The 24,979-nt window shown below is 42.7% G+C and overlaps 1 protein-coding gene across 9 annotated transcripts in view; it reads left to right on the top strand.

The window, feature by feature from the left end:
- Window positions 1-564: 564 nt before the first annotated feature.
- LOC119014696 overlaps window positions 565-24,979 on the top strand; it is a 91,106-nt gene continuing 66,691 nt past the window's right edge. For 2 of the 9 annotated variants that reach the window (XR_005073048.1, XM_037090100.1), the window contains exons 1-2: window positions 565-701; window positions 7,679-7,800. Coding sequence is in view for 2 of the 9 variants with exons in the window: in XM_037090100.1 (XP_036945995.1) it covers window positions 650-701; window positions 7,679-7,800 (174 nt within the window). In the remaining 7 variants the exon portion in view is untranslated. Of the gene's footprint in view, window positions 702-7,678; window positions 7,801-20,408; window positions 21,001-24,979 lie in introns of those variants that run through there. The other 7 variants (XR_005073049.1, XR_005073046.1, XR_005073052.1 and 4 more) reach the window with 7 other exon arrangements.

The following is a 24,979-nucleotide window of genomic DNA, read 5'->3' on the forward strand; positions in this document are numbered from 1 at the left end:
ATGCCTCGTTCTTCTAAAACCTGTTGTACAAGAGTCTGAGTGAATAGATTTTAAGGGGTATTTTGCCTCCAATGACTCTGCTGAGTTATTAGCATACTGACATCTTTAGTCAGCTTTTTAAAAAAAAATTGGCTAAATGAGTAATTATGCAAACTCCAAACTAGAATGAAAGAGTTTCCGCAGTTCCAACAAAGTCAAAAATCACTGTTTGAATGTTTTAATCACATATGTCTTGCTCATATCTCACCCTTACACTAGTATCAGGCCAAATAATGGCAACAAAGCTCGGATATTTCATTGTAATGGTAATTCAGAGTTTCAGCTTCCTGGAAAATGACTCATCCTGCACTTGTGGCCTGATATCACTTGTCCAAAAGATGTCTTCTTTATTTATGTTGCTGCCATGGAGATATAAAAAATGTTGCAGTGTGTTGCTATGAACCAGACCTTAAGGATTCCTGTACAAACACACAACTTATGATTTTTATTCTGATTTGGCTAAAACTGTGTCATGTGTTATGGAGAAAATATTTGCTGGTTTTCACTCTGCTGCCCTCTGGCTTCCCTGCTTTGATCAGCTCTGGACAGATAGCTTTACTTGTTGCTAAAATAACTGCTAACAAACATTCTTAGAACCAGCAGCTTCTCAATGAACAGCATCCCACCGAGACCGTATGCTGCCTTCGTGAACAACGATGGAGGTGAGTTACACTGCCGAGGTGATTTACGGAGCTTCATGGTTGACAGATAGTTTTGTTTCTAAGGTAAATGCTTACTGCTGCTAAATGAAGTTAGCTGCCGTTAGCTCAGTAACCCGCCCTCAATAGTGTATTCCCACTGTCAACCTGCATCTTCTGGGAGGATGTGTTCTGGTTCTGACTACCCGTTTCATGGGGACTTAATGTGAGCTGTTAAGGAAAGGTGTATGTCACAAAATGGCCAAATATTTAAAGGCACATACGTTATTTCTGTCACTAGGGTTCACTGGATCGCACAAGACAAAAGGTATGAGTAGTATAGGATCGTGGGACTTGTTGTCTTCATTAGTAAACAAGTACAATTAGTGATAAAAATCTATCTGTATGATGTTTTAAGGCTTATTTACACGTCTTCCTTCTTCACTCTCTGACTTTGTCCTAGAAGCTATAGCATCAGATGACCAAATGAAATGCACAATTTGGATTTCATGTTTTTCTTTGGGTTTGAACATTGTTGAATGAACACATCTTAACAGAATCTTTTTTTAGGAAAGGTATAGTCGATGTTTGTCTCTGCAGGGCAGAGTTCTGCTCATTAAGGTGGGAAGTATGTGACAATTTGATGCAGAAATGTTACATATTACACCTCTAAAAAATCAGCCATGTAAAATCTAGGTCAGCAGTCTTAATCAATTCTCCTCTGCATACTCGTCTTGAGTTACTCCTTTTTATTTACTAACCCGTCAGCGATGCCCTATGAACTTTGAGAATCCAGTTAAAATAATATGAAGTTCGGCTTTGAATCGTCACTGCGCCTTGATCTGTGGAGGAGCTTCAAACTTAACCCTTTGCAAAACAGCCTCAGATATTCATCAAGGTTTACACCTTGGGGATCCAATATCATTCACAGGCGCCGTCGCCAGTCGGGCGCTTTCGGCCAAAAGGGAGCTAAGATTTTAATGATTGCGGTATGAAATCAGTACCCCGAAACACCCACGAGACCTCAGTGAGCACACCAACAGGCTACTGTATTTGCTATGGGGCATTACATATGCTTTACTGGCGGTCTGGGAAAATGTTTTCTTTAAATTAGCCCTTCAGGGTGCTGCTGTTATTGCATTATTATCAAATTAGTGTATTTTAATTACGACGTCATCTGAAATGTATGTGCCAGTAGGTCACAGTGGGGTGAGAGCAGAGACCGTGTCCAAACGCTCAGGTCGCCCAGCCTGCTGTGCAACGCCGACGCGAGGAGGAGAAACAGAGAGAGAGAGAGAGAGAGAGAGAGGGAGAAAAGCCTCAGCGAGCACATCTGTGAATTATATTAGCTAATTGTGTACACTTCTCCTTGCACTCAACACTTGGGTTGTCCTCCAAGCACAAGGAAGAAATTAAGAGCACCGCTGCCATGTTGTTCTATTAAATACGTGAAGAGAAAATACAATTACTGGTTAAGTGGGAACATACCACATGGGATTATGAGAGGGGGAAGCGCTTCAGGAGTTCAGAGTGAGTTAGATTTTTTGCCATGCACGGGAACAGGTTTCCCAGCGACGCCACTGTAAGACGTGCATGCAAGCAGATGGCGGAAAACGGGCAATAAAGGAGATTTCCTTTAAATGGCAGAACTGTGCAGGCACAAATCGGTCATCAGCTAAATGAAGTCATCGTTGGTTGTTCATTCATATACAAAAAAAAAAAAGCAGTTACCTGGACTTTCTTCAATGGAACATGGCTGTTTTGCATATTACCGAGGCCCCAGTTTGGGTGGAGCCGGCTGCGAATCTCACCTTGGGCCGAGAGATCTTAACTGTACCCGATTCATTACTACAGCTTGAATTTCAATACCAAACTGTCTGCCACAGGCAGACGGCTCAACCTTTTGCGTTCCATAACAATAAAACCACATATTGAATCAGATTGTTATGGTAAGATGAGAACGTGTTTGAGAAGCCCAGAAGTATGTCTTGCATTTCCCAAATAATAAGAGGAAGCAAAGGCAAGACAGGGTTACTGAGTTACATTTACACTGTACATCTCACTGACTTTTGTTTTGGGAGGAAAAAGGGCGACAAAGGGTAAAGGCGTTGGATATGAGCCAGAATTGCTCATCGATGTTGCTCATTATGTTTGTAGGGTCGCAACTTGGAGGGCTGTATCAAGGCTGGGAAACAAAACAGGTAATGTTACAGAGTGGTATCTGTTTTCTGCTGATACCAGTCTCTTCAGTCCTTTTTGCTTTCAGGAACCAGTGAGCTACTATCATGACTGATGTTCCCACCTCTGGATGCATTTCTTGTTTAGAGATACACTATATCAAGGTGACTTTTGTCCTGCATGGGCAGCTGCAACTTGTCCTGCAAGTATCATATAAAGATAGAGACGTTTCTTCACTTCACTATTTCCTCAGTCAACAGTTGGAACAATGTCCTCACAGGCTTGTCTGGCTGAGTTATTTGAGGATAGGACCAGAGCGAGAGAACAAGAACTACACTTTCAATGGCAACAAGGACATACAAACTGCATGTAGAATCAGGAAAGCTGCTATTGCCAGGTGTGGTTTTTTTTCTTCTGTTAATGTGGTTTAGCATGAAATCCTCTTTGTGCTATCCTCATGATATTCTCAGTTTTTTTTTCTAGTTTATCCTCTGTTTGCGTCCGCTCCTTCCTGCCACTGAATTGGCTGGAACAGTTTGCATTGATTGCGCTGTCTAACTTGAATGCTTCTTCTCCTGGCCTACCACCCTACGACACTGACTTATGAGCTAGTAGGCAGATGCTAATCCCTCTGCTACTCTTCAGCAGATCCTCTGCTGCTCCCAGTTTCCCAGCAGATACTGCGTGAGGAATTAGCATGTCACCTTCACCTTACCGTTGATGCTTAGAGCCACCTACTTTTCAAGCCTTTGGCAAACATGTCCAACTTTGACTGAGGAGGACTTAACCGACCTGTCAGGTTCCCACCCAGATTTTGCCTCTCTGCTCCGTGTGTGTGTGTGTGTGTGTGTTGGTCCTGAAAGCCCTGACTCTGTTTCTCTTCTCTGCCCAGTGACGGATGGCATGTTCTTTATAAAAAGACTGAAGCGCTTGCCATCTTTATACTTCTTGGTTTTGGTCGTTAATGTCACTAAATTGTTGTTATGTAAGATTTCCAGACATTTGACAGTGTGGAGTTTTTCATTCTTGGAGGGGTTTGGATCGTGTAACACAACTCAAACAGCAGCGTATCGGTTTACATTGAGGCTGAGAAATGCCTGGAGCTCTTACAACAGAAAACTCTCTTTGAAAGACGGAATACAGTTGCTGCCTGGCACACAGCAAAGGGTGTTATATAATACAATTAAATACTGTTCTCTCTCTCTCTCCCTCTTTGTCCCCTTGTCCTTTTACTCTCTCTTGCTCTCTCTCACACTCCTCTGTCTTTTCCGTCCTCTCCTTCATTCATTCTCTTCTCCCTGATGTGCTTTGTTATCTGACGGCCTTTGGCTGTGAATAGATAATGACTGTGCGAGAGGTTTTGTTTACCATGGCTACCGAAGGATTAGAGTGATTACTACTGGTGCCACTGTTGTAACAAGCCGGGGAAGCCTTCCACGGTGTATGGAGGTGCTGACAGTTATCCTGTACAAGATTAGAGAACTTGGATTATGGGCTGTTTTTCTCCACCTGGTGATGAGAGGCTAAAAAGAAAAGACTGAATGTCACAATGCCAAGACCCCGAGGAGCGAGGCTATCCTGAGTAAAAGTAACCCACAGCCTCTACATTTGTTTTAAACGTTGGCTTGTTTGTTCTTCAGAGCCGTATTAGCTACAGCCCGTGATACGCGGTCTCGGGGCGTGATTGTGGAAGTGACGTCACTTTTTACCTTGACCTTTCACCTGTGTAATCCCCGATGCCTTCGGAGGCCCACAGAGAAATTTGGTTCCTCTGCCTCCAACTAAGCTCTCCTGTGGTCAGGGCCCAGGCCGGTGTTCGGTTTCACAGCTCTTTGGCCCCCAGCACAAATACACAACACCCTCTCCGATTGCACTTGATAATATTTATCCTCAATTATAATTCCACAGATATGGATTCTCGAGTGGAGTACAGTGGCAGCAGACAAAGCTGGGCGGCCTTGGGCCCCAGACAAGGCCTTGCTGAGGTGGGTTCCTGCGCGAACCCCAGACAATTCATGTTCTTTTCAGCAGTGGGGCCAAATAAGCAATGCAGCCATTAAGAGCTCCGGTGCAATGGGGAAACACTTGGCTGTATATTTGTCCTTGCAATGAGTGCATGTATTGCTATAGTGAAACGTGAAGCCGGCTTGAATACACACTAAGTGTTGCATGTGAGGGGCGGTCACAGTTTAAATAAATGGATCTAGCTTCTTGAGAGCCTCGGCTGCGTTAACCCCCAAAAGAAGGCAATGTAGGGAAGCTTAATAATGACTTGAGCTGTACAGAAAGCCATAAATAAACCGCGAAATCTGCAAAGTGGCTGAGGTTATCAAATAAAATTACCTTGAGTAAATGCAATTAGTTACATTCCATCACTGTGTTTGTGCCACGTTTAAAGACAAAAGGGGGTTTAAGTTGTGTGCAGAGTCACTAGCCGAACGTTTCCAAAGAACATCTGGCCAAAATGTCCAGTAATAAACCTGCCATATTAAACCTTCAAAACCTTTCCGGCCACACGAAAACAGGCTGTGAACTCAATATATTCAGTATGATCACCTTTCCTTTGTAACTGAGGGAAATGAATGGCTTTTCAGCTGTTAAATACTGCTCCTTCACTTGTCTTTTTACCATTTGATAAACAACTAAGCAGCTATGCACCTCTTGCCTTGTGATACAGCTGTGTCTGTGAGGTCGCATGATCTTGTGATCTTACGAATCTGTTTTGCCAGGCCTCAAGAGCCACAGGAGTCCGACCGTTTAAAGACCTTTGAGGAACTTCTGGTGGTTTAGATGTGACGAGACCTGCGGGAGAAGTGACTGTTCATTTGAAAACAACAATGAAATCAGCATAGATGCTGCTATGGCATCTGTTACACATCAGAACTGGAGAACTGGAGAGGTTATTTCAAAGAGGAACAAAGACCAGCACTGTTTAGTTTTCTCCAATTGTTGATCCGACTGACTGGAGTTAGCTTGTGATAGACAGATATAGACAGAGGCTTCATTCAATCACCTGCCAAGTGCCTGGCCAATTTTCAAAAGCATGATGATGCCTCTGTGGCAAAAGAAACATCTGACATGTCGAGTTAATCTACTTCGTCTGAACAGGCAACATGAAAGCAGTGAGAGTCAACCAAAACAAGTCCAGGGAGTCTAAAGACACTACAGTGCTTGATACCTAAAAAGAACTTCAAAGTCTGGTGATAATTCTCTGCAGTGACCGTTTGAGTTGTCATAAAATGCACTGATATTAGCCCATATGAGGTTTACCATGTGCTTAATGTGCTACCTTAAACTCAGTGACCCAAATTGTCATGTTAGCTAGCAGTCCTGCACTACATGACGTCAGGCTAACCTGTGATTGTGAAGGCGACTCATAACATGGCGTGTATTTTTGGTAAAAACTCCAATCTGTGTACATAAAGAACAATATTTAACTTGGCCAGCCAGACAGTATACATGCATCCCATTACCTATGTACCTTATTGCTTCAGACTGTGGCACCCCATATGTCTTGAGATCATCGTCTCATTTCTGCTCAGCCAGCATCCACTAAAGCTGGAGCTCTTATTCAGGATCAGCCTGCGATTTGTTGATTGTCTTGGCTATTAGAGATCCTCATCAGAGGATTGAGGATTTTCTAGAAGGGGAAGTAGATGGAAATAATGAGGGGAAGGAGCGGCTGCCAGCCTCTGCTTTTTTAACCTGCACACACATGAGAGAGATCTGTGTGTAATATTGTTGTTACTGGCAGGGCCTATTCTGGGCAAGTCAGCACTACACTGAGATGCCCAGGAACGACATGTGTGTAATTTCCTGCCAGGGGCAGTCATTTGGTTATTACTGCTGCTCACTGGCAGCCCGCTCATGTTCTGTCTCTGATTCCCAAAATGAAACATGTATATTTTTCTTTTGTCGACAGCAGCAATATTTCCAGGCAAATCAAGATTACAGATCGAGAAGGTTTGAGGTCTCAGAAAAACTTCAGTTTATAATGAAACGTATGAACTGTCGGAATCGGACCGTTTATAAATACGCTCCATAAGTGCTCTTGGCTTTGAAAAATAGCCTGTTTACTCTACCTTGTAATGCCCCATAGGATGGATTTCCAAAATGTATACATAAAGCTTGCACAAACAATACAGACTAATTACAATGTATCTTGAATTACATGATGTTTAGCTGGTGATAACAGGAGGGTCACATGTAATTAAATGTTATTAATGAGCACACTGACTAAAATGAATGTTGTTTGAACGTTCAGTATCTAAAGTGAATGAGCTTGACATTTCTATACCGAATGTAATTTGTAAAATTTGCAGGCCTGGTCGGGCCAGTGTCTTCTTAGATTACATTCAACCACAGAGTGACAGAAATATGGTTAATGTGAAGTCTGAGGCTTCGTGTAGACTATATTCACACAGCGGGCCATATTCTTAGGGGGGGAAGCTCGAATGTTGAGATCATTTTTGTTGTGTTGCAGGTTACATGTTGTATAATTGTAGAGAATCTGATTGATCAGCTATGATGTATCCGACATATGGAGGGGCATCGGTTTGTGTTGCAAGCTAACGTTAGCATTCAGTCACTTCCCAGCTACTGTTTATAACATCCAGTGCATTTCACTTCCTGGCTTTGATGTGCATTGATATTTTCAAACTAATTTAAACTTTTCTTCTCAAACAGTAATATTAGCGTGGAAAAGGTTGAATGCTAACCAAAGCTGTTGGCTAACGGAATCTAACGGCTTATCAAATATGTTGATTTACCCTGAAATAGGGCCTGATGTCCCTCCAGATTTTCATTATCCATTGTCTTTTCAGTTGCTGATCAATCAGGAACCAGTGAGATGAGAACATTTGTCAGATTTCCGAGGTTTACCGGACTTGCAACCTGGACCACAGTACGACGTTTGAGCTTCCCACCCTTGGAAAATAGCTGTGGGGTGAGTACAGTCTATTACTTGTGACACAAGGACAAATTGTTTGATGGGAAAATTTAACTTGAAACAGTTTGATGTTCTTTTGTTAATTTAGATTTATAACGAGACAAAAACAAAAATTGTGATCACTATTGCCAGATTTCCAATACAAATTTAGTAATAAAGCTTTTCGTGGAACAACATGATGATGATGTTCCAAAAACACTCACCATCTTCAAAACATCTAAGCCTCAACTGATTCCATCCAGTTTACCGACAATTTATTTCGCTTTGGTCTCCCATTAGTAAGAAAAAAAAGCAAAACAAAAGAGACTGGCACACACACACGCACATACACAAAAAGAAATCCTTGAAGTCTTTAAAAGGCAGGACTTTCACCCTCACAGGGCCCCACAGCTGAGCATCAGTATTCCACAGTCATCAGATAGTTGGCTTGGTTGACAGCACAGCCGGTGATGTGGGCCGTCAGCCAACAAAGGACTAATGGCTGAATTACTGGACACAAGCAGCTGGGCCCATCAACCAATTGACACGATCACATGAGGGTATATGTGTTTGAACTCCGTGCACTTTCAAAATCATGATGACGGAAGAAGTGAATCAGTTGCTTCCCTCCATCCATGGAGACATTCGGCGAGCAGCCCTGAGATGTCAGAATACACTCTGACCGTTCATGGAAGGGGAGGAAGGATCGTGTCGGCCTCTTGACCTTGCGGGTTCTGAGGCTCAGCTCAGAGCGTCTGCAGCGGATAACAACGATGAGCTCATAAAAACAGAAGATACCACACATGAAATTAGAGCCCCCGGCATCCTTCGGAACGGAAGGACGTAAATCGTACATTTTCTGCACGCTACACTCGTCTTGATTATTGTTTTTTTTCATTGGTTGGCAGCTCTAAAAGCCGCGATGTATTGTGTATTGACAGAGAAGCTAGCAACGCACACAGCTAAATACACTGACCCAGTTGCACATACAACAAACTGTGAATACGTTCACGTCATACTGTAGTTTGTGCCTTAAGCCCCGACTGACAAATTGATGGGACTTTATCAGTCATGCTCAATGCAAGCTGTTCAACCTCTCGAGCCGTAGAGGAGGAGCGGCAGTGGAGGAGGTACAGGTGATAACCAGCGATGGCCTTCCGCCCACGCACACAGATATCACATGCGGTAACTGTGTCCTCACTGTAAGATAACCAAGGTCGTCTTAGCTTGTGGAAGACAGTGTCTGTGTTTAAATACTGGTCAGAGGTGCAATGCATTAAGATTGGCAACCTAACAAAGTGTAAAGTGGGGGCAGCACACCACCAGAGTAACTGCTGCCTCTTTGCTGCAGTTATCTATGACTGAAGCTTCAAGCTGCCATAAACTAGTTAGCTCAGTTAGCTGTGCAGCTAGTGGCCCTGTTAGCTGACTGGGGCCTGCCTGGACCGCAAGAGTGTTTAAACCTCAAGCAATGGGGCCAGTGATCATGGCATGACACTGGGCTAGGACCAGGACACAGCCTCTGAGACAATGTGAAGCAGGGGTATGAGCGTGAGGAAGGTTGGTCATGAGCAGCATAGAAAAGCAGTCAGAAATTCACATCTAACTCAGTGAATTAAGGATTTATTTCATCTGGATTGAAAGCATCAGAAATGGTCCTAGAAAAATGTGCATGCAGCGTTCAGAGGGAAATATACATTGAGAGCAGACATTTTGTCACACAATACAATATCAAAGCAAGATATTATAGCAACGCACCAATATGCTTCCATATTATCGGTTTTAATCATCAGGTAAAATTTCAGTTTATCAGTGTATAATATATGACCAGTCTCTTTGAAAACAAGTTTAAGATTCCACGGAGAGGGGGTGAGCAGTTTGTCATTTTAAAGACATTTCGAAACATCAGTAGATCCTTTTCAATCCTCTGGGTCAAACTAAGGACTCACAGGCTCTCCGAGTCAGGTTTACTATGTCAGATCTTGACACCGGACCAAAATCTGGTCAACCACGTAAATCTCTGACATACATTATGCAGACGATCTCAAGAATAACATTAATAAATCTGATAATGGGCAGGATGGGAAGGGAAGGAGGCTGCTCGGGGAAAAAGTGAAACAAAAATCAAATAAGTATTTCATTTCCTTTTGAACTGGTGGAGAAGCCTCGCGGTATGCCTGCTTTACATCACCGCGTGATGACTTTACCACACAGTCTTCATCCCCCCCCTTTGGACTCATCCATCTGGAGGTCTTTAGTGCAGATAAGCAGACAATGAGGGATCAGGGTTCATGCCAGGAAGGTGTTTAACATACGGCCCCCTCCTCACTGCAGAGCAAGAGCTTCCATTTAATCACCTGAGACACAGAGACAGAGAGAGAAAGATAGGAGCAGTGTCAATCAGTTTGGGTCCTCATAGGATTTATGTCCGCTGTGGCCCTCGGTGCTGAAAAAGGATATTCTGTTGATCTGTTTCTACCTTGCAACCGTATAAATCTGTCATTTGAATAAAGAACCGTGAGATCTTAATATATCAACAGAATGGTCCCTGAGTTCAGAGGAGCTGTTGGAGATTTATATCCATCCACGACTATACATCTTCTCTCTGCACTCCCTATGATCTTTATCTACGATAACAGACAATTTATCTCCTCATTTCTCAACACTGACAGGGCCCATTCCTCCCAACACATTAAATAAACCTCACGGCTCTGCTCAGTTTCTGAAACACGTATGAAAACAAACAGGGGGGTAAATGTATGGCTCTGTTGTGAGCAGCAAAGACGGATTGTTTTTGGCTGTTGATGAAGCCATGGCGAAGTGGAAAACATCCTTTATGACAACGATCAGAGGACTTGTGAAGTGTTGCTTCCTCAAAGGTGCAATGAGTAAGAACTTTGATTTAAGCAATCCATAAAAACATGTTGTTGCTTTAAAGCTGGGCTTGGTAGGTTATTTCAGATGCATTCTTTGTTGTATATTTGTATAAAAACTCTTAACATTTAACAGCTATCACCAAATCAAATGCTACAATGACCGCAGTCTTCTTCAAGGCCCTGCAGAGTGATTGATCATGCTGTTAGCTGGCTGATCAAACAAGAATGGAGGAGAAATTGGAGACAAAATGTACACTAACATGCTCGTGGACAACTGTGAGTAACAGCAATAGCCATGTTCATTTTTTACAGTCATCATGGCAGAGTTTGGAGTTTTCTTACATGTGAAGAAGACATTGGGGAGAGCTGTTGCTCCCTACTAATCAAATTTGAATCGAATTCTTGAAAGACATAATGAAGCCCAAATAGTGGGCCTATATTAAATAGGAGAAGTTGCATCACAATCAGTGCTTTCACAAGGGTCTCTCTCTCTCTGCAAGGAACATATGACAGTGGACGGGAGAGCATGGGCATACAGTCAAATGGTTCATCGTTTGTGGATGGCGTCATTCTCTCAGACAGGTTAGATTTAAAAAAGTAACCTATAAGCCGGTAAATATACTTGGGCAGTCCTAAATATACCTGGACATCCTGCCCAATTAAAATATATGTGTGGGAAACACTAGTATAAGTGTCTATAAATGGGTGATAGTGTTGTTGACTAGAAAAGGTCCTTCTACCATTTACACGAGGTAGTTGGAATAGGTTAACAATGACAATGCTCACAGCCCCTGAGCCGAAGAATGAGGCAGTGCTAACCCAGTAACATTAGCACAAAGCTAACACCAACAGCAGTTAGCCGTATCTGCTGGATTGGGTTACATCTTCAGACTACAGTCATCACAGCTGTTTGGCTTGTGTTAATATGATTGTGACACTGAACAGAGTAGTTTATCTACTAGCCTGAAAAAGCTAAGAGAGCTTGTGAGTGTTCATGTGTTTTGTGACTTTGAAGGGAGGCCCGAAAGAAGCGGATGGAATCTTTCCAGTTGGATACTTTCAAAATCTTGTTTCTCTAATTTAAAGTAATATGTTGGATTCAGTTTTTCTTTTTCTAAAAATATAGCAGACAAAGAAAACAGCATTGTGGGATTGAAGTAATAAAGGAAACTCTATGCCTTCATTACTGCTCAAGGCCATGAATCAGACAATAATAAGTTACTAGGTCGACCCCACATAACAGTTTATCACACACCCAACAGTAACTTGTGTCAAACGCTCAGTTATTCCCAACCGGTGGCTCATATTCCAGTAAGCGATCTTCTATTAACAAACAGAAAAGACATTTTCTCTTGTTTTTTCAGACCTTTTGTCCTGTAATCAGCAGAGATGTGGAAAGGTTGTTGATACTAATGCAGCACGGCAGAGCCTTCCGACGTGCTGCTGATGGACTGTTTGCTTGGACAGTTCTCCTGCGATTGAGAGGTGATGATGGCCAGAGGGAAGTTGTCAGTCAGAGCTGGCCGGTGGTGCCGGTGCTAACAGGTGTGAATGTGTCACCGTGTCCAGGTCTTTAGCCGAGCTGCGTGGAAGTGCACATGTTCAACAGCTGCGGGGGAATGTGTATGCGTGTGTGTGTGTGTGAATGTATGTATGTGTATCCTAATGGTATGGTAGTGGGATTATTCTCTGAGGGAGGAAGCCCCGTACCCCTCCCTCTGTTTTCTGTGAGTCTGTCAGCGCTGCAGCTCCTCAGGGTCTCACTGCACCAATATAGTGAATCAATATGTCAGCTAAAATTCTGCTGCTAAAGGTGAGGGGGATTAGAGTCCAGAGAGCCACAGGAAGTCAGGACGCCGGTCCTGATCTCTTGTGTCACCCTGTCTGTCCCCCTGTAAAAGCTGCTTCTGAAAGTCAGTAAGCTGTGACGGCGGCTGTGTTTCTGGCTATTGGGGAAAGCCAACTTGACTTCCTCTGTGTCAGCCTCAAGGAGCTCTGGGTTTTTTGTAATACGGCTGAAGCTTGTGGTTTTGGAATGGCCAGACACATTATCTACTGCACTGGCTGAGCTCACAGACACGGCAACCTGAGCTTTATTCTGCGCAGATTGTGGTCCACGGCCCTCAACTTGTTAGTCTAACATCCAATATTGTGCTATTTATGACCGGTTATAGACAAGTTAGTGGTCTGATAAAAAAAAAAAAAAAAAAAAATGTACAAGGCAGTGTTTCAGAAGCACCATCAGATAGAAGTGAGAGGAAGTTTCAGCGCATTTTGGCTGAATTAACCATAATCTAATGACACAGCATTTTCTACACGTGGGTTGGGCAGTTACTATATATTTTAGACTATTGCATAAGTCACCATACTGCAGTTGAAGAGGTGGTTTCAGGCCACTGGACACAGCAACACTTACAATAATAGCTTTTGCTGTGTGCTTGCAATGGAAACTGCCAGCGGTATATATCGACACAGCGTCCCACATACCCAGCGGTCGACAGCTCGATTCTGGATGCCTGTCTGATCCCAGAGACGTCAGCCTACCTAATCATCACATCCTGAGGAAGACGGAGGACGTCAAAGGGATGATGACATGCCCCGCTGTCGCAGCGTGGGACAGCATGAGGTAATCCGTGCTCTGGGGAACTCCTCCCTGTGCTCTGCCCTATAGGGCTTGGCAGGGACCAGCAATAGGCAGTGTCACAGGATGACTGAGGTTTATTTTTTTTGTTTCCTCAGCTCATGTGCAAACCACTTTCATTTCTGCCCAGGCGTTACCGTCGGCATCAGCCAGCTTTTGCATCATTGACGTCAATATTTGGTTTTTCCTTTGATACATTGATGGCACATTTGGTTTTTGCCAAGACTGCTGAAATTCATACATTATTCTCCGTCACATCCAAGACAGCCCGAACTGTATGGCTTCGGTTGCTTAAAATAAGTGTGTTTGACAGAGGAAGACATTTGTCTGGTTTCATAACATATTGTTCAGCCAAAAGGCCTGATCAGTTAATTGCATGGTGGATAGATTTACTCTCTAAGCCCCCTGAAGACTGCGTCCTCCAATCCACTCTCAACGGCATTGCCCATTGTTTTCTAACAACCGAATAAGACACAGGTTCTTACACTGAAAAGCTCCATTTGTATATCTGATGTTTTAATCTAATTTTTTCCATGGACCTTGAAATTCCAAAGGTTTTCACTGACAGAAAGCATTCCACTCCCCCCCCCCCCAAACATCTGTTAACATTAGCCTTGGTGAAAGTATTGGCTGCACATTTAGCCATTGTTATTTTCTCCTAGCCTTTTTCTATGTAGGATATAATGACCTGAGCAAGCGAGCGCTGTGTGCCCAGCAAAAATTAATGGCACCGTTAAAGCATCAATTAAACACCTCATAGAAAAAAAACAAACAAATGAAATGAACACATCCATTATGATCAGGGAGCCTTGGTTGTATTGTTCCTGTTGCAGGAATGTGTGAGGCGGAAAGAAGGAATGTGGGAAATTGGGCCTTTAGGCCAAACTGTATCACCACAACTCGTCTGTACTTTCATCTACAGACTGAAGCAGTAAAAGGCTCCCCTTTATCCTGTCAACAAACCAACCAAAGAAATGATGCCGATGCTTGTAAATGGCGAGGGATGGTTTTAAATGACGCATTATAAACAGTGAAATGTCATTCAAAGGAGATTCTAACATTGAGATAGCAGCAAAGATCTGTTTCCTGTATACAGATTTAGTGACACTGTAGCCGACTTAATCATGCTCCTCAGGCAGTTGCTAGTTAGCTAATAGCTTAAAGCTGCTAACTTACCGTAAAGTTGTACTGTCACTGACATCAGCCAAAATCACTGACATCACTGACATTTAGACAAAAGTCTAAATGCTCATGTCGCCATTTTGGCCTGGCCCCTATACAGATACAGTGGAGTAGCCCAATGGGGTCCTGTACAGACCATGACACCTGCTTTAACCGTATGTCTACAGAAATTCTCTGTTCTTTGTTTTGGTAGTTGGAATGGACTCGTGTTTAAGTAATGGCATGAGAGCCTGATTGGTTGCATGCATCTGAGGCCCCCCTTCGTCCTCTCTGCGTCCATTTTCAATATGGGGGCCTGACAATAAACTTTCCTGCATTACAGCCACCCATGGGGTGTAAAGGCTACGCAGGATCAGAATCTTGATTCTTAACAGATCAGCACCGTCTAGTTAGACAGTTTGATGAGCTCCATTTTGATGCAAAAAACACCGTCTGGTCCCATACAACAGGTAAACAATATGCGAAAATATGTTTCTGAAAACACCTACGGCTGGGAAATAGGAGAAGTAAGCTATGTAGTATCTAAATCTTGATCCTGTTTGATCTGAGCCTTCCTTTTGAAAAAAGACACAAAATGGCGGCTGACTTGTGACAAACTTTCTTGTTTTAGAAATGAACTAAAACCGGGTTCTGTCAGCTTTTTTTTAAACCTGTCTTTATTGAGTGAACTTCATGCACATTAGTGTTGGTCTGAGATGCCGGTGCTGTAGTGTGAATTAGTGGCAGTGAATGTTGTTCATTTTCCCTTCAAAGTAGAATAAAACACATATAAGAGTGCATGTATATAAGTTTCACTTAATTAAAAGTAAATACAATTTTGCACACAAACGATCAGCTCGTAGCTCATGATCAATGGGCTCTTGATCAGTATGCACGTTATACTTAAAGCCTAGATGTATACATGTATAAAACACTTTCTGTCAGCCTCAGCTCTACTGCCTTGTTGCAAAAGTGAAAAAAAGAAAAGGTGATTTTTCTCTCCTGCAGTACCCGTGCTGATCTAGTGATGGCAATCTGGCTCCATTCAAACAGGTACACTCCAGCCGCTTGACACATTTTTTTAAATGGGCCTCTGCCCCAGCATGTTCAGTCCAGGAAAAGGAGAATTACAATAAGTTATTAAGATGTATTGACACCAGATGTGCCCTGCCCCTATTCTGGAGATGGAGCAGAAAAAGGGTTCAAGCACTAATTGGCCATCTGACCAGCCAACATGGTTCACAAGCAGTCAATTAACACATGCCCGTATGAATACATACATGTAATGCACACATGTAGCCCCACGTTTGCAGGTTTTTGCTGATTTCATAGCAAAGCTGCCATGATAACTGGAACAAGGCAGAAAATAGCACATCATGAAGGGACTCCTCTAATGGATGGGTTTGACTATAATGCTATAATAATCACACTTTTTTTTTCTTTTACCCCTTTATACCTAAGTGCAATCTTGACATACTGTACTGTTTTCATGTTCTACTGCTTTATAATTCCTCCTATAATTCCACTTTTGGAAGAAAAAAAAACTTGGGCAACTGTTGTACTTTTTGCTCCACTTCATTTATTTGACAACATCTAACATTTTGTAATTACATGTCAGCAGCATAGCACAGTTTAGCCAAAGCAGTACTTTTACTAAATTATATAGTATATGGTAGTCGGACAGATAACTGGACAACCCACAATATTCTGTTTTGAAACTACTTCTCTAGTTTTGGTTTTGTGACCCGTGAGTGCTGCATTGTGCTCCAGTGTGTTGTTGTCCCCTACAATAAACTTGGTCTGTTTCTATAACCGACAGCCGTGTGTGGGTTCAAGGGTTATCAGCAAGAGTCATCCCTCTCGGATGATGTCACTGATAGCCTCTGGCAGACCGACTGAGAGCCCTTCAACATTAACTCAGACTGAAAACAAATTTGCCTGCCAGGCTGCTAATGCAGATCTTCCAGATCCGTCACATGTCCATTTTTACATAATGGTTACTGAACTGCGGCCTTTTGTCTTTGATCACCACTGGGCTTGCACCTGTTAAAGTATGCATTCACAGGACAGTTAGCCTCTAAACTGCCTTTATATTTCCACGGCCTGTAATCCTGCAGAAGTCGCTAACTGTCAGAAAAGTGCACACACACAGAGGAACAGCGGAGGTCTAACTGTTATCAACTGACCGAGCATCTGACGCCACTCTTTAGCATAGATTGTATGTGCAGCTGTGCACATTTTTAGAACTGAACAGAGACCGTTAAGGTGCTGTAAGTAAATAAAACTCGACATGCTTTTACTGAGCCGCTGTCAACCACTGAGCACAAACAAAGCAGCGCCTCACAAAGATGTCTTTTGTACTTTTTTTGATGTTTCCAGTTTTCCAAAGAATACATTGTCTGAGATATATATTGTTGGGTGGTGGATTCAAAGACGAGCAGAAATCATGCATAATAGAAAACAAAGGGTGAATATGTCTCACTGTAGCTGTATCTTGTGTTTTAAACTTAGTGTTAGCATTTTACTCTCAAGCAAACCATGCATACACGTACAAGATGAGAGGAGACATCAAGACATATTTTACAGCCGTGGTTGTGGCAACAAAACAGCCTATTTTTCACAAAACGTCAGGACAAGTTTTTGCTTTTTTTGCAAGTCTTTGTGGGGACAAACCAGGTGTTTTAAGCCAAAACATGATCATTCAACTCTAACCTGGGTTTTGTGCCTAAGGCTAACAAGATCATAAGCACAGTTTCACAACATAACACAACATACTCGTGTTGTGCGGTAAGGTTCATTGCCAACATTTATTCTGGCACGTGGGAAGATCTCAATCTGATTATCTTGCCTTAAGCCTATAGAAGTGGCACAGTTAGAGAAGAAATGTTTAAACTGCTGTTAACGTACTGTAGGATCGGCCTCATGTGCACGAACACAACGTTCAAGACGCTCAGCGGGACGTCTTTTTATTGCTCGTAATATGGGGCTAAAATCATTTGTTCAACAGTAGTTGAAAACCTCCTCAGTTCCTAGCGGGCAGGAGGGGGCTGAGACTTGGCTGGTGTTAAAACGGCAGTGTGGGCCCAAGGTGCCATTAGTGGCTGTGGAGCAGCTGGAAGTGATTCCAAAAACATGGCGAGAAGGAGGCAGTTTAAAACCACATGGTTTCAACTGGGTTTTCACACTGTTCTTGGTAATTTACAGCTAATGGCTTCACGCAAGCCTCAATACGACTTTGTTTGCGTCCGACGAGGAAAGACAACGGCGATGAGCAGATTAAATATGGGCAACCGCGGTTTAATGCACAGCACAGCGGAGCGGCTACTGTACCGCAGGTGTTAATGGGCTTATGGAGGGTATATGATCCCACATGGAGAGTGAAGGAAGGCCATCTGCTTCCTGTCTCTGACCCAGAGAAAGTTTGTTTTGGGTGTCCAAAAAGCGCTGCCATGATTTTTTTCGTCGTAGTGCAAGCCAGATGTTCCTATTTTCATTTTTATTTTCGATGTTTGTGTGTAAAATGCTCACATAAAACTCAAGAAAACGACTTGATGATTCTTAATACTCAAAGTGGCTTTTTTTTTTTTTTTTTTTTCCAAATTTCACAATGGGATATAGTGTTGGGTGAACGCTCTAATGAGAGCAACCAAACAGATTTCCAGAAGCCGTTATCAAATCGTTAAAAACCCACACAGCTGGTTTTGGCGATGCATAAAACACGCGTTAAACATTTGCAGCCTGATGCAGCCGGACAGATTTTCAACTGGCTGAAAAAAACAGCCGTCTCTCTGATAGGATTCTGCACCAGTGGAAAGCACCGAAACACACTCCCTCTCGCTCTCATTTGGAGGCTTTTGTGCTCGGCCTGTCTCTCATACAGTAGAGTGGGTAGACGGGCCTGTTTTAAAAAGCCCACCTGAATAAACTTCCTGTGCTATCTGCTCTAATTATGGGATTATCCCTCAGGAATTCTTACCAACACAGCAACACACATGCACACGGAGAAAACAGGCCCATTTTACACACGAGCGCGCACACACATTGTTTTGTTAGATTCGTTAGGAATTTCCAACATGTTGTAACAGTAAGCAGTATAATATGATACTAACAGTAGTTCTAGAGTGACATGTAGGAGGTGTATGGAAAGTGGTTTAAATTAGAAGGTGTCCGGGCTATTTCTTGTTTTGTAAGAAGAGCAGCAAGGAATGGAAAATGAGCTCGGAGTCATCCTTTGAACTACGACCCCTGAATGCACCCCAAATCTGCTGGTCAGAGCTAAATGACCATTATTCAGTATTAAACTCACCGGATCTAATAGGCTGAATTTATCAGATCCAGCGCGTTATTATCCAATCTGAAGGCAGAATATGTTCCTCTCAGTTTGGCCTGCGACGCACAAACAGGCTCACACTGTCGACCGAGAAGAGGAGGGGCGGCGCGATGTCAGCCTAATCAGCGTGTTGTTTCCATCTCTTTGAAAATAAATGGCCCTAATAGCACATAAATGTAGCCTGTTTTTGCTAATAGCTGACCTGGCCGATTGCGTCCACACATCAGAGAATTATGCTCGGTATCTCTGCGATGTCTATCGCACACGTTTGCAGTCCATTTGCAGAAGGTTACAGTGGTTAAAGATTCAGACTTCTTAAATATCCTCTACACTCTTGGGCCCTCTGTGTCACTGACTATAACCATCAGATCTTAGAATCCAAATACCTTAGCGGTCCTAACTCAGGCTATTAGGCCTTTACATTCACTACAGGATGATCTAAACATGTGGAAAATATGAAATCAATTGTTTTTAGATCTGCATATAGTTAAGTGACAATTTTACAGTTGTTGGAAATGTGATTGAGTATCACTATGAGTAAAAGTAAATTAAACATTTTACCTCCAAAATGTAGGAGAGTGGAAGTATATAATTAGTTATACTCAAGTGAAGTACAATTTTTTAGCCCACATAAACATTTTTTGGGCCAAATTTCTGAGTGCACAAACACACACCCACACACATGCATGCACATAGGTTTCTGGTTCATTTATTCAGTCCTTGGTCCGCTGTGAGCACTTTTTTGTTTCCTCTCAAGCATTAAAATGTCCGTGATGAATTGCTTCAGGGGTGTCTCTCATGAGGGCAGGAAACCAATAATCTTCCGTAAGAAAAGCGCCCTAAAAGCTGTTTGGCAAGCTGCAGCAAAGATCCACTTGAAAAGATTTAAAAACAGATTTCTTTGTGTCGCGGCGGACCGCCAGCAGTGTCTGTCCTGCTGACCCTGTTGCATCATCATGAGGGATGCTTTCTAGACTAACCCCTCAGAGGCCTCTGTTATAACCAGACCGTGTATTTCTTTCTCAGAAAAAGCCGTGCTGATTTACATTTATGGAGCATGGCAGCCGTACTGTATACAGTCCCACTGCATCAGTAAAAAAACAGACCTCTTCTCTAAATGTGCAAATGTTTGTATCTTCAGCTTCAGCACTTTTATTGTCTCCCTGTCAGCACATATGAAACAGAAACATACATAAGGTTTTATGGTGATGTACAAAGATGTTACTTTCAAGATTTTCAAAATAAAACTTTTGATACTTTTTACTCCATTGTGTTTTACAGCTTTAGCCATTTACGGCAATGTATTCACACTCTATATGCTTTTCGCTCCCACGGCCGGAACTACAACTACTACTGCAAAATTCAAATGCATAAACACATTACATAAATGCTTTTTACTGCTGCATCTTGGGTAACTCCACCAATTACACAATAAAGCAATGATGACTGATAATCAGGACTTTTAGCTGATGCCAGAGGGTGCATCCACCCTTGTGGGCCGTTTGGGGGGGTTGACCAATCAGAGAGCAGCGGAAATTTAACTTCTCTTGGCCTCCTTCAAGCGTCAATAAATACATCATCACATGAGGCAATCATATTAATCTGGGTCATTTACTAATATTGTGACATATAATGTAATCAGTATTTCTACACCACATAGGAATCTCTATATCACAGTCACGGTTATCCTACAGTCACAAATTTTTATATCAGTCTGCGTCTGTTTTGAAGCTAAATGTCTTATTCGGATGTTCAAAAACGTGCCATGGTTCGAAATAAAATAAATCTAAATCTATTTATTTCTATTGATTATTTGTTTGCAAAAGTTAAAATGAAGCAATGCCTTCTGGGAATTTGAAGACTGACTCGAGTAGACCGCATCTGCGTGCTTGTTGGAAGGTGACTGAGATTAAGCTAGCATCATATGAATCGAGGCATCAAGAGACACAAGCGGGGAGCGGAGAAAAAGGGAGAAATCTAAGAGAGCACTGTTGGCTGGCGGTGAAAAATGCTGCAAACTGACTGAGTTGTTTTGAAAATCAAGTGCAGCTTGAGCTAGCACTAACGCTAATACTGCTAGCACTAATGTTAGCGACACAGCTGAGCCAGCACACCTGGGAGAGAGACAGGACAGAGGAGAATATGAGCCAGAGGAAGAACAAAACGAGCAAGAGGAGGATGAAGAGGTAGACATGGATAACTGCATGACGGTAAGACATGTTTTCATTACGGGGCGGCTGGCTCTGATGATGTGTTAATCTGTACTATGCATTGTGGTGCAGTTGTTTATAGCACGGGGCTATCAAGAGTGCGTGTTCATTACGTGACTTAAAAGTTGCGCTGCCGCCTCCCCCCAGGTCTTGAGGAGTTCTCAGTAGCTAACTTGCATTGTGGGTAATGTAGGCACCGTGTTTTGAGAAGGAAGACGGATGTCTGGGATAAAAAAAAAAAGTTGATATCTTGGGTTTTACTGTACAGATTTTTTTACATCTTACAGGAGTGCAATGCTAATTGTGGACTACTTTTCAAAACTTGACTCCTACATTACCAACAATGCAATGTAGCCACTGAGTGACAACCCTGGAGGGAATTTGTTCCATTATTAATTCCTCAAAACCTGTAAACACACTCTAATGTGTGTAATTGGCTGTGTTACCCCTTAATGTTCCAATATTGTGGCCTTATTTTATAATGTAATAGTGTTACATTTGGTTTCATTTAATCAAAGAAAAAAGCACATTTTCATGTTTTGCAAATGATAGCCAGATTCCTCTGAATACAATCTTATTTGTCTTAATTTTTGTAAGAATATCTATAAAATTTATTAAAAAAAAAAAAAGAAATCTGTAAAAAAACATTTTCAGTTTATGTTCAACGTCACGTTTAATTTAATGTTTTTAAATTAAACACTTTCTTGAATGTAATGTGTTTTCCCAAATGACTCTGCAGCTTTGGCTCTTTGGTGTGTTACATTATAAATGTTGTCCCTGTGGTGACGGTTGAGGGAACGGTAATTATTTTAGAGGGTTGGTTAAATTGAGGGTTAGAGTTACTTTTTTTCTACATTTCTGTGCCTTGTACGGGCTGCCAGGAAATGAACCACTTCAGATTTAAACCACTTTCAGAAATTGTGCAACTCGTGATCTCCTTTTTGTTTGCGTGGCAGCTTTTCTTTCAAGTAAAATGCAGTGATTCTCCTACGAGGCGGTTGTTTTTGAGTTGTCTGTTTCGTCCACAGCTCCCTGACTTTCTGCAAAATTAGAGTTGCAGTGGTTTGCTTTTACAGAACTTCCCTTTAATTCTTCTCCCATGTGTCTATACCCATTGAGGGGTATAGACAGGATGGGGGTCTGCAGTGTGGAAGGGTGGGAGCAGTGTAAGACATGTGTCCGTCATGCTGGCAGTTTCCTGGCCTTGACTAGTGTCTCCGCCACCTGGGGATGATGGGATATTTACAGAGCGGGGGGGGGGGGGGGCTGGAGTGAGACCAGAGGGTGGCCAGGCGCCCTGTCTCCTGCATCCCACATGCATGTGCGGGGGAACGTCTGTATTTTTAACATGTGATGTGTTTCGGGGGGGGGGGGGACCAAATGAAACATCCAAATATTTTCCTAGCTGATTTTCTGTCAGCAGCTTTCTCCCAAATTGTGCATCAGATTCATTCTGTCATGATGAAAAGGTCCTTTCAGCGTGAGCGCAGGCGGGTGACCAACCCGAGCTCGAGACACAAACACTAAAGACTTCTTTACTTATTCTCATGATAAAGACTTTTCAGCTCTGTTAGGTTTCGGCTGCGTTTAGTACCCAATAAATACACTTTTAACAGTAAACTGAAGCCCTCGCTGCACTTTTTCTGGCATTAATGTAGTTTGCTGATTGTCAAACGCACACTGAGCCCCATTTTTCTATCGGGCAGATCTCAAATATTCAAACTTTGATTTATTTGGCCTCATGAAAAATCAACTTAAACGATGTGTAGGCTGTAAAGACGACAATCGCAGAGGAGTGCTTTACGGGCGTGCGAAGTGCGAGAGCCAGGCAGGGGGATGTATTTCACTTTAATTTCCTCCGCAGACTCGCCGCTGCTGCTGCTCCCCTGGCAAGGAACACTCAAGGATGTTATTGCTCCACTTTCACAGTCTGATACTGTACATGATAAGAAAAATAGCAAGAGTCTCTTGGCAGAGAGAGCGCAGTGTGTTTGAATTCATGAGCTGCTGAAAGTGGCACTTTAACAGATATCTTAACGTGTAACGTGATATCTCAGAAAGCGCTTGCATTCATATAAAAAGCTGCAGCCATTCAAAAATGTTAGAATTTTCCCTGAAAATGAGTTTTTTCAGGGCAGGATTTAAACTAAAAAAACTAATTCAACATGCTCTCAGTGCGTTGTTTTTAATCTTTGCTGACGAGATTCTCGTGGGATGCCCCTCGCAGGCCACCGATGTTTAGGGTCTCTGTGTGATTTGACAATTAATGACGCTTTCAGCAGCCTGCATTCCTCCGTTAGAGCAGAACATGAGGGGTCACAGCCTCGTGCCTTCTTCCATGGATGGCTGAACCTCCGATTTACACAACAGGCCAAACTTTTAAGACTACAGGAAGTCAGGTTGGATTTTGCTTAACGGAGTTGGAGCGATGATTTGCTTACTAAATTATTTTCCAGTAAACTTCAATCAATAATTTCCATTTTTCAATTTCATTTTGCAAAATTTTTCAAGCCCTTCTGGCACAGCGGCTGCTTTCAGACTCGATATAGCAACAATTTCCCACCACGCTGTTCCCAAGCTAAAGGAAACAAACAATATATTGTGTTTCCTCCTGAGAACATTTTTACAGGCGGGTCAGCAGGTAGTAACTGATTCTGTTGAGCTAACCTGGAAATCTGTTTTTTTTTTTTTTTTTCAATAGAAAAGAGGTGTTTGCTGGGAAAATGATCACATCTGCTGTCGTTAACTTCAACACAGAGATACTAGTTGTAGCACCGGTTTAATGCGTGGGCACGCATGTTGCCAGCCGTCCAGGATTATTAGCTGGGAGCAGTGAATGTAGCAATTAACGCCCAGCGGAGTGGTGTTGTCAATGTTATGAGGTGAGTGACATGAGGCAGACCATGACTATAACAGGTGGAAGCAAAGGTCAGGAGGGAGCAGGTTTCTGGAAGAGGCCAGAATCAGACATGTGGAGTGGGAAAGGAAATTGAATTTCCTTGCTGGCCACTGTGAGACTCATACCAGCTACTTACACGGTAGCTAAAAGTGACCAGAGTACCAGGGCAAGTTTGGGGCAATGGAGCTCCATCACTGCAGGTCTCTCTTGACTCTTGTGTCGTTATGTTGCAGTTATATCTTTGCTAAACCATGGTGGATAGGGCAGCACTGCTTATTCTGGCCTCTCAATATGCCCAGTGGCTACTCTCAGTACTGCAGAAAAGAATTTGCACGCAAACCGAAAAGGCTTATTTCCAACCCAGATAGCAGAACTGCACTAGACACCATCACCCGACACACATACACATAGATTTGGGCCAGTTGTTGTTCATTCAGATCGCTTTTTTTGGCTAACATGTGCCATGGTGTGGCCTGCACGTGGCTGAGATCTGAGTGCACTGCCCAAGTGCATCATCCCATATGGCACATATGGAATGATCGCCCTCGGGAGAGGCTCCAACAAGATCTGGGCTTAAACAATTTTGCTCCTCAGGCACGGACTTTTTAAAAAATAAAAGAAACACTTGTGAAACTGCTGACGGGACACCTCGAACTGCATGATGTGTAATCACAACTCTTTCTATTACGAACGTTTGGCTGGAGATTTCTAATTCGTTTCACCACACTGACCATGTGACACCAAAGGTTCAATACGCTGCCTGTTGCTGGTTCTCTCTCATGGTCAACAATGTAGTTTTGGAAGTCATTTGGAAATAACCCCATTCAGTTATACTTATATAACCCTGGTCATAGCAGTCTATTGCAGAAACAATTTTTAAAAAAGATTGATGAGTATTCATGCTGCTCATTTCATACATTTCTCTTACTTGTATGTTTTATGTTCAAACATGGAATTCAGGAATAAAAGTTTAAATCTAAAACGGCTGATTGGTCTTCACAGCTCTCCAGAGACCTGTATGGCCCTTTTGTCCAGTATGTTAGCCGCGGTCCTGCCCTGCGTGTCTAGACAGAGGAAAAG

Source organism: Acanthopagrus latus, chromosome 23 (assembly GCF_904848185.1).
Source record: "Acanthopagrus latus isolate v.2019 chromosome 23, fAcaLat1.1, whole genome shotgun sequence".
NCBI classification, from domain to species: Eukaryota; Metazoa; Chordata; class Actinopteri; order Spariformes; family Sparidae; genus Acanthopagrus; species Acanthopagrus latus.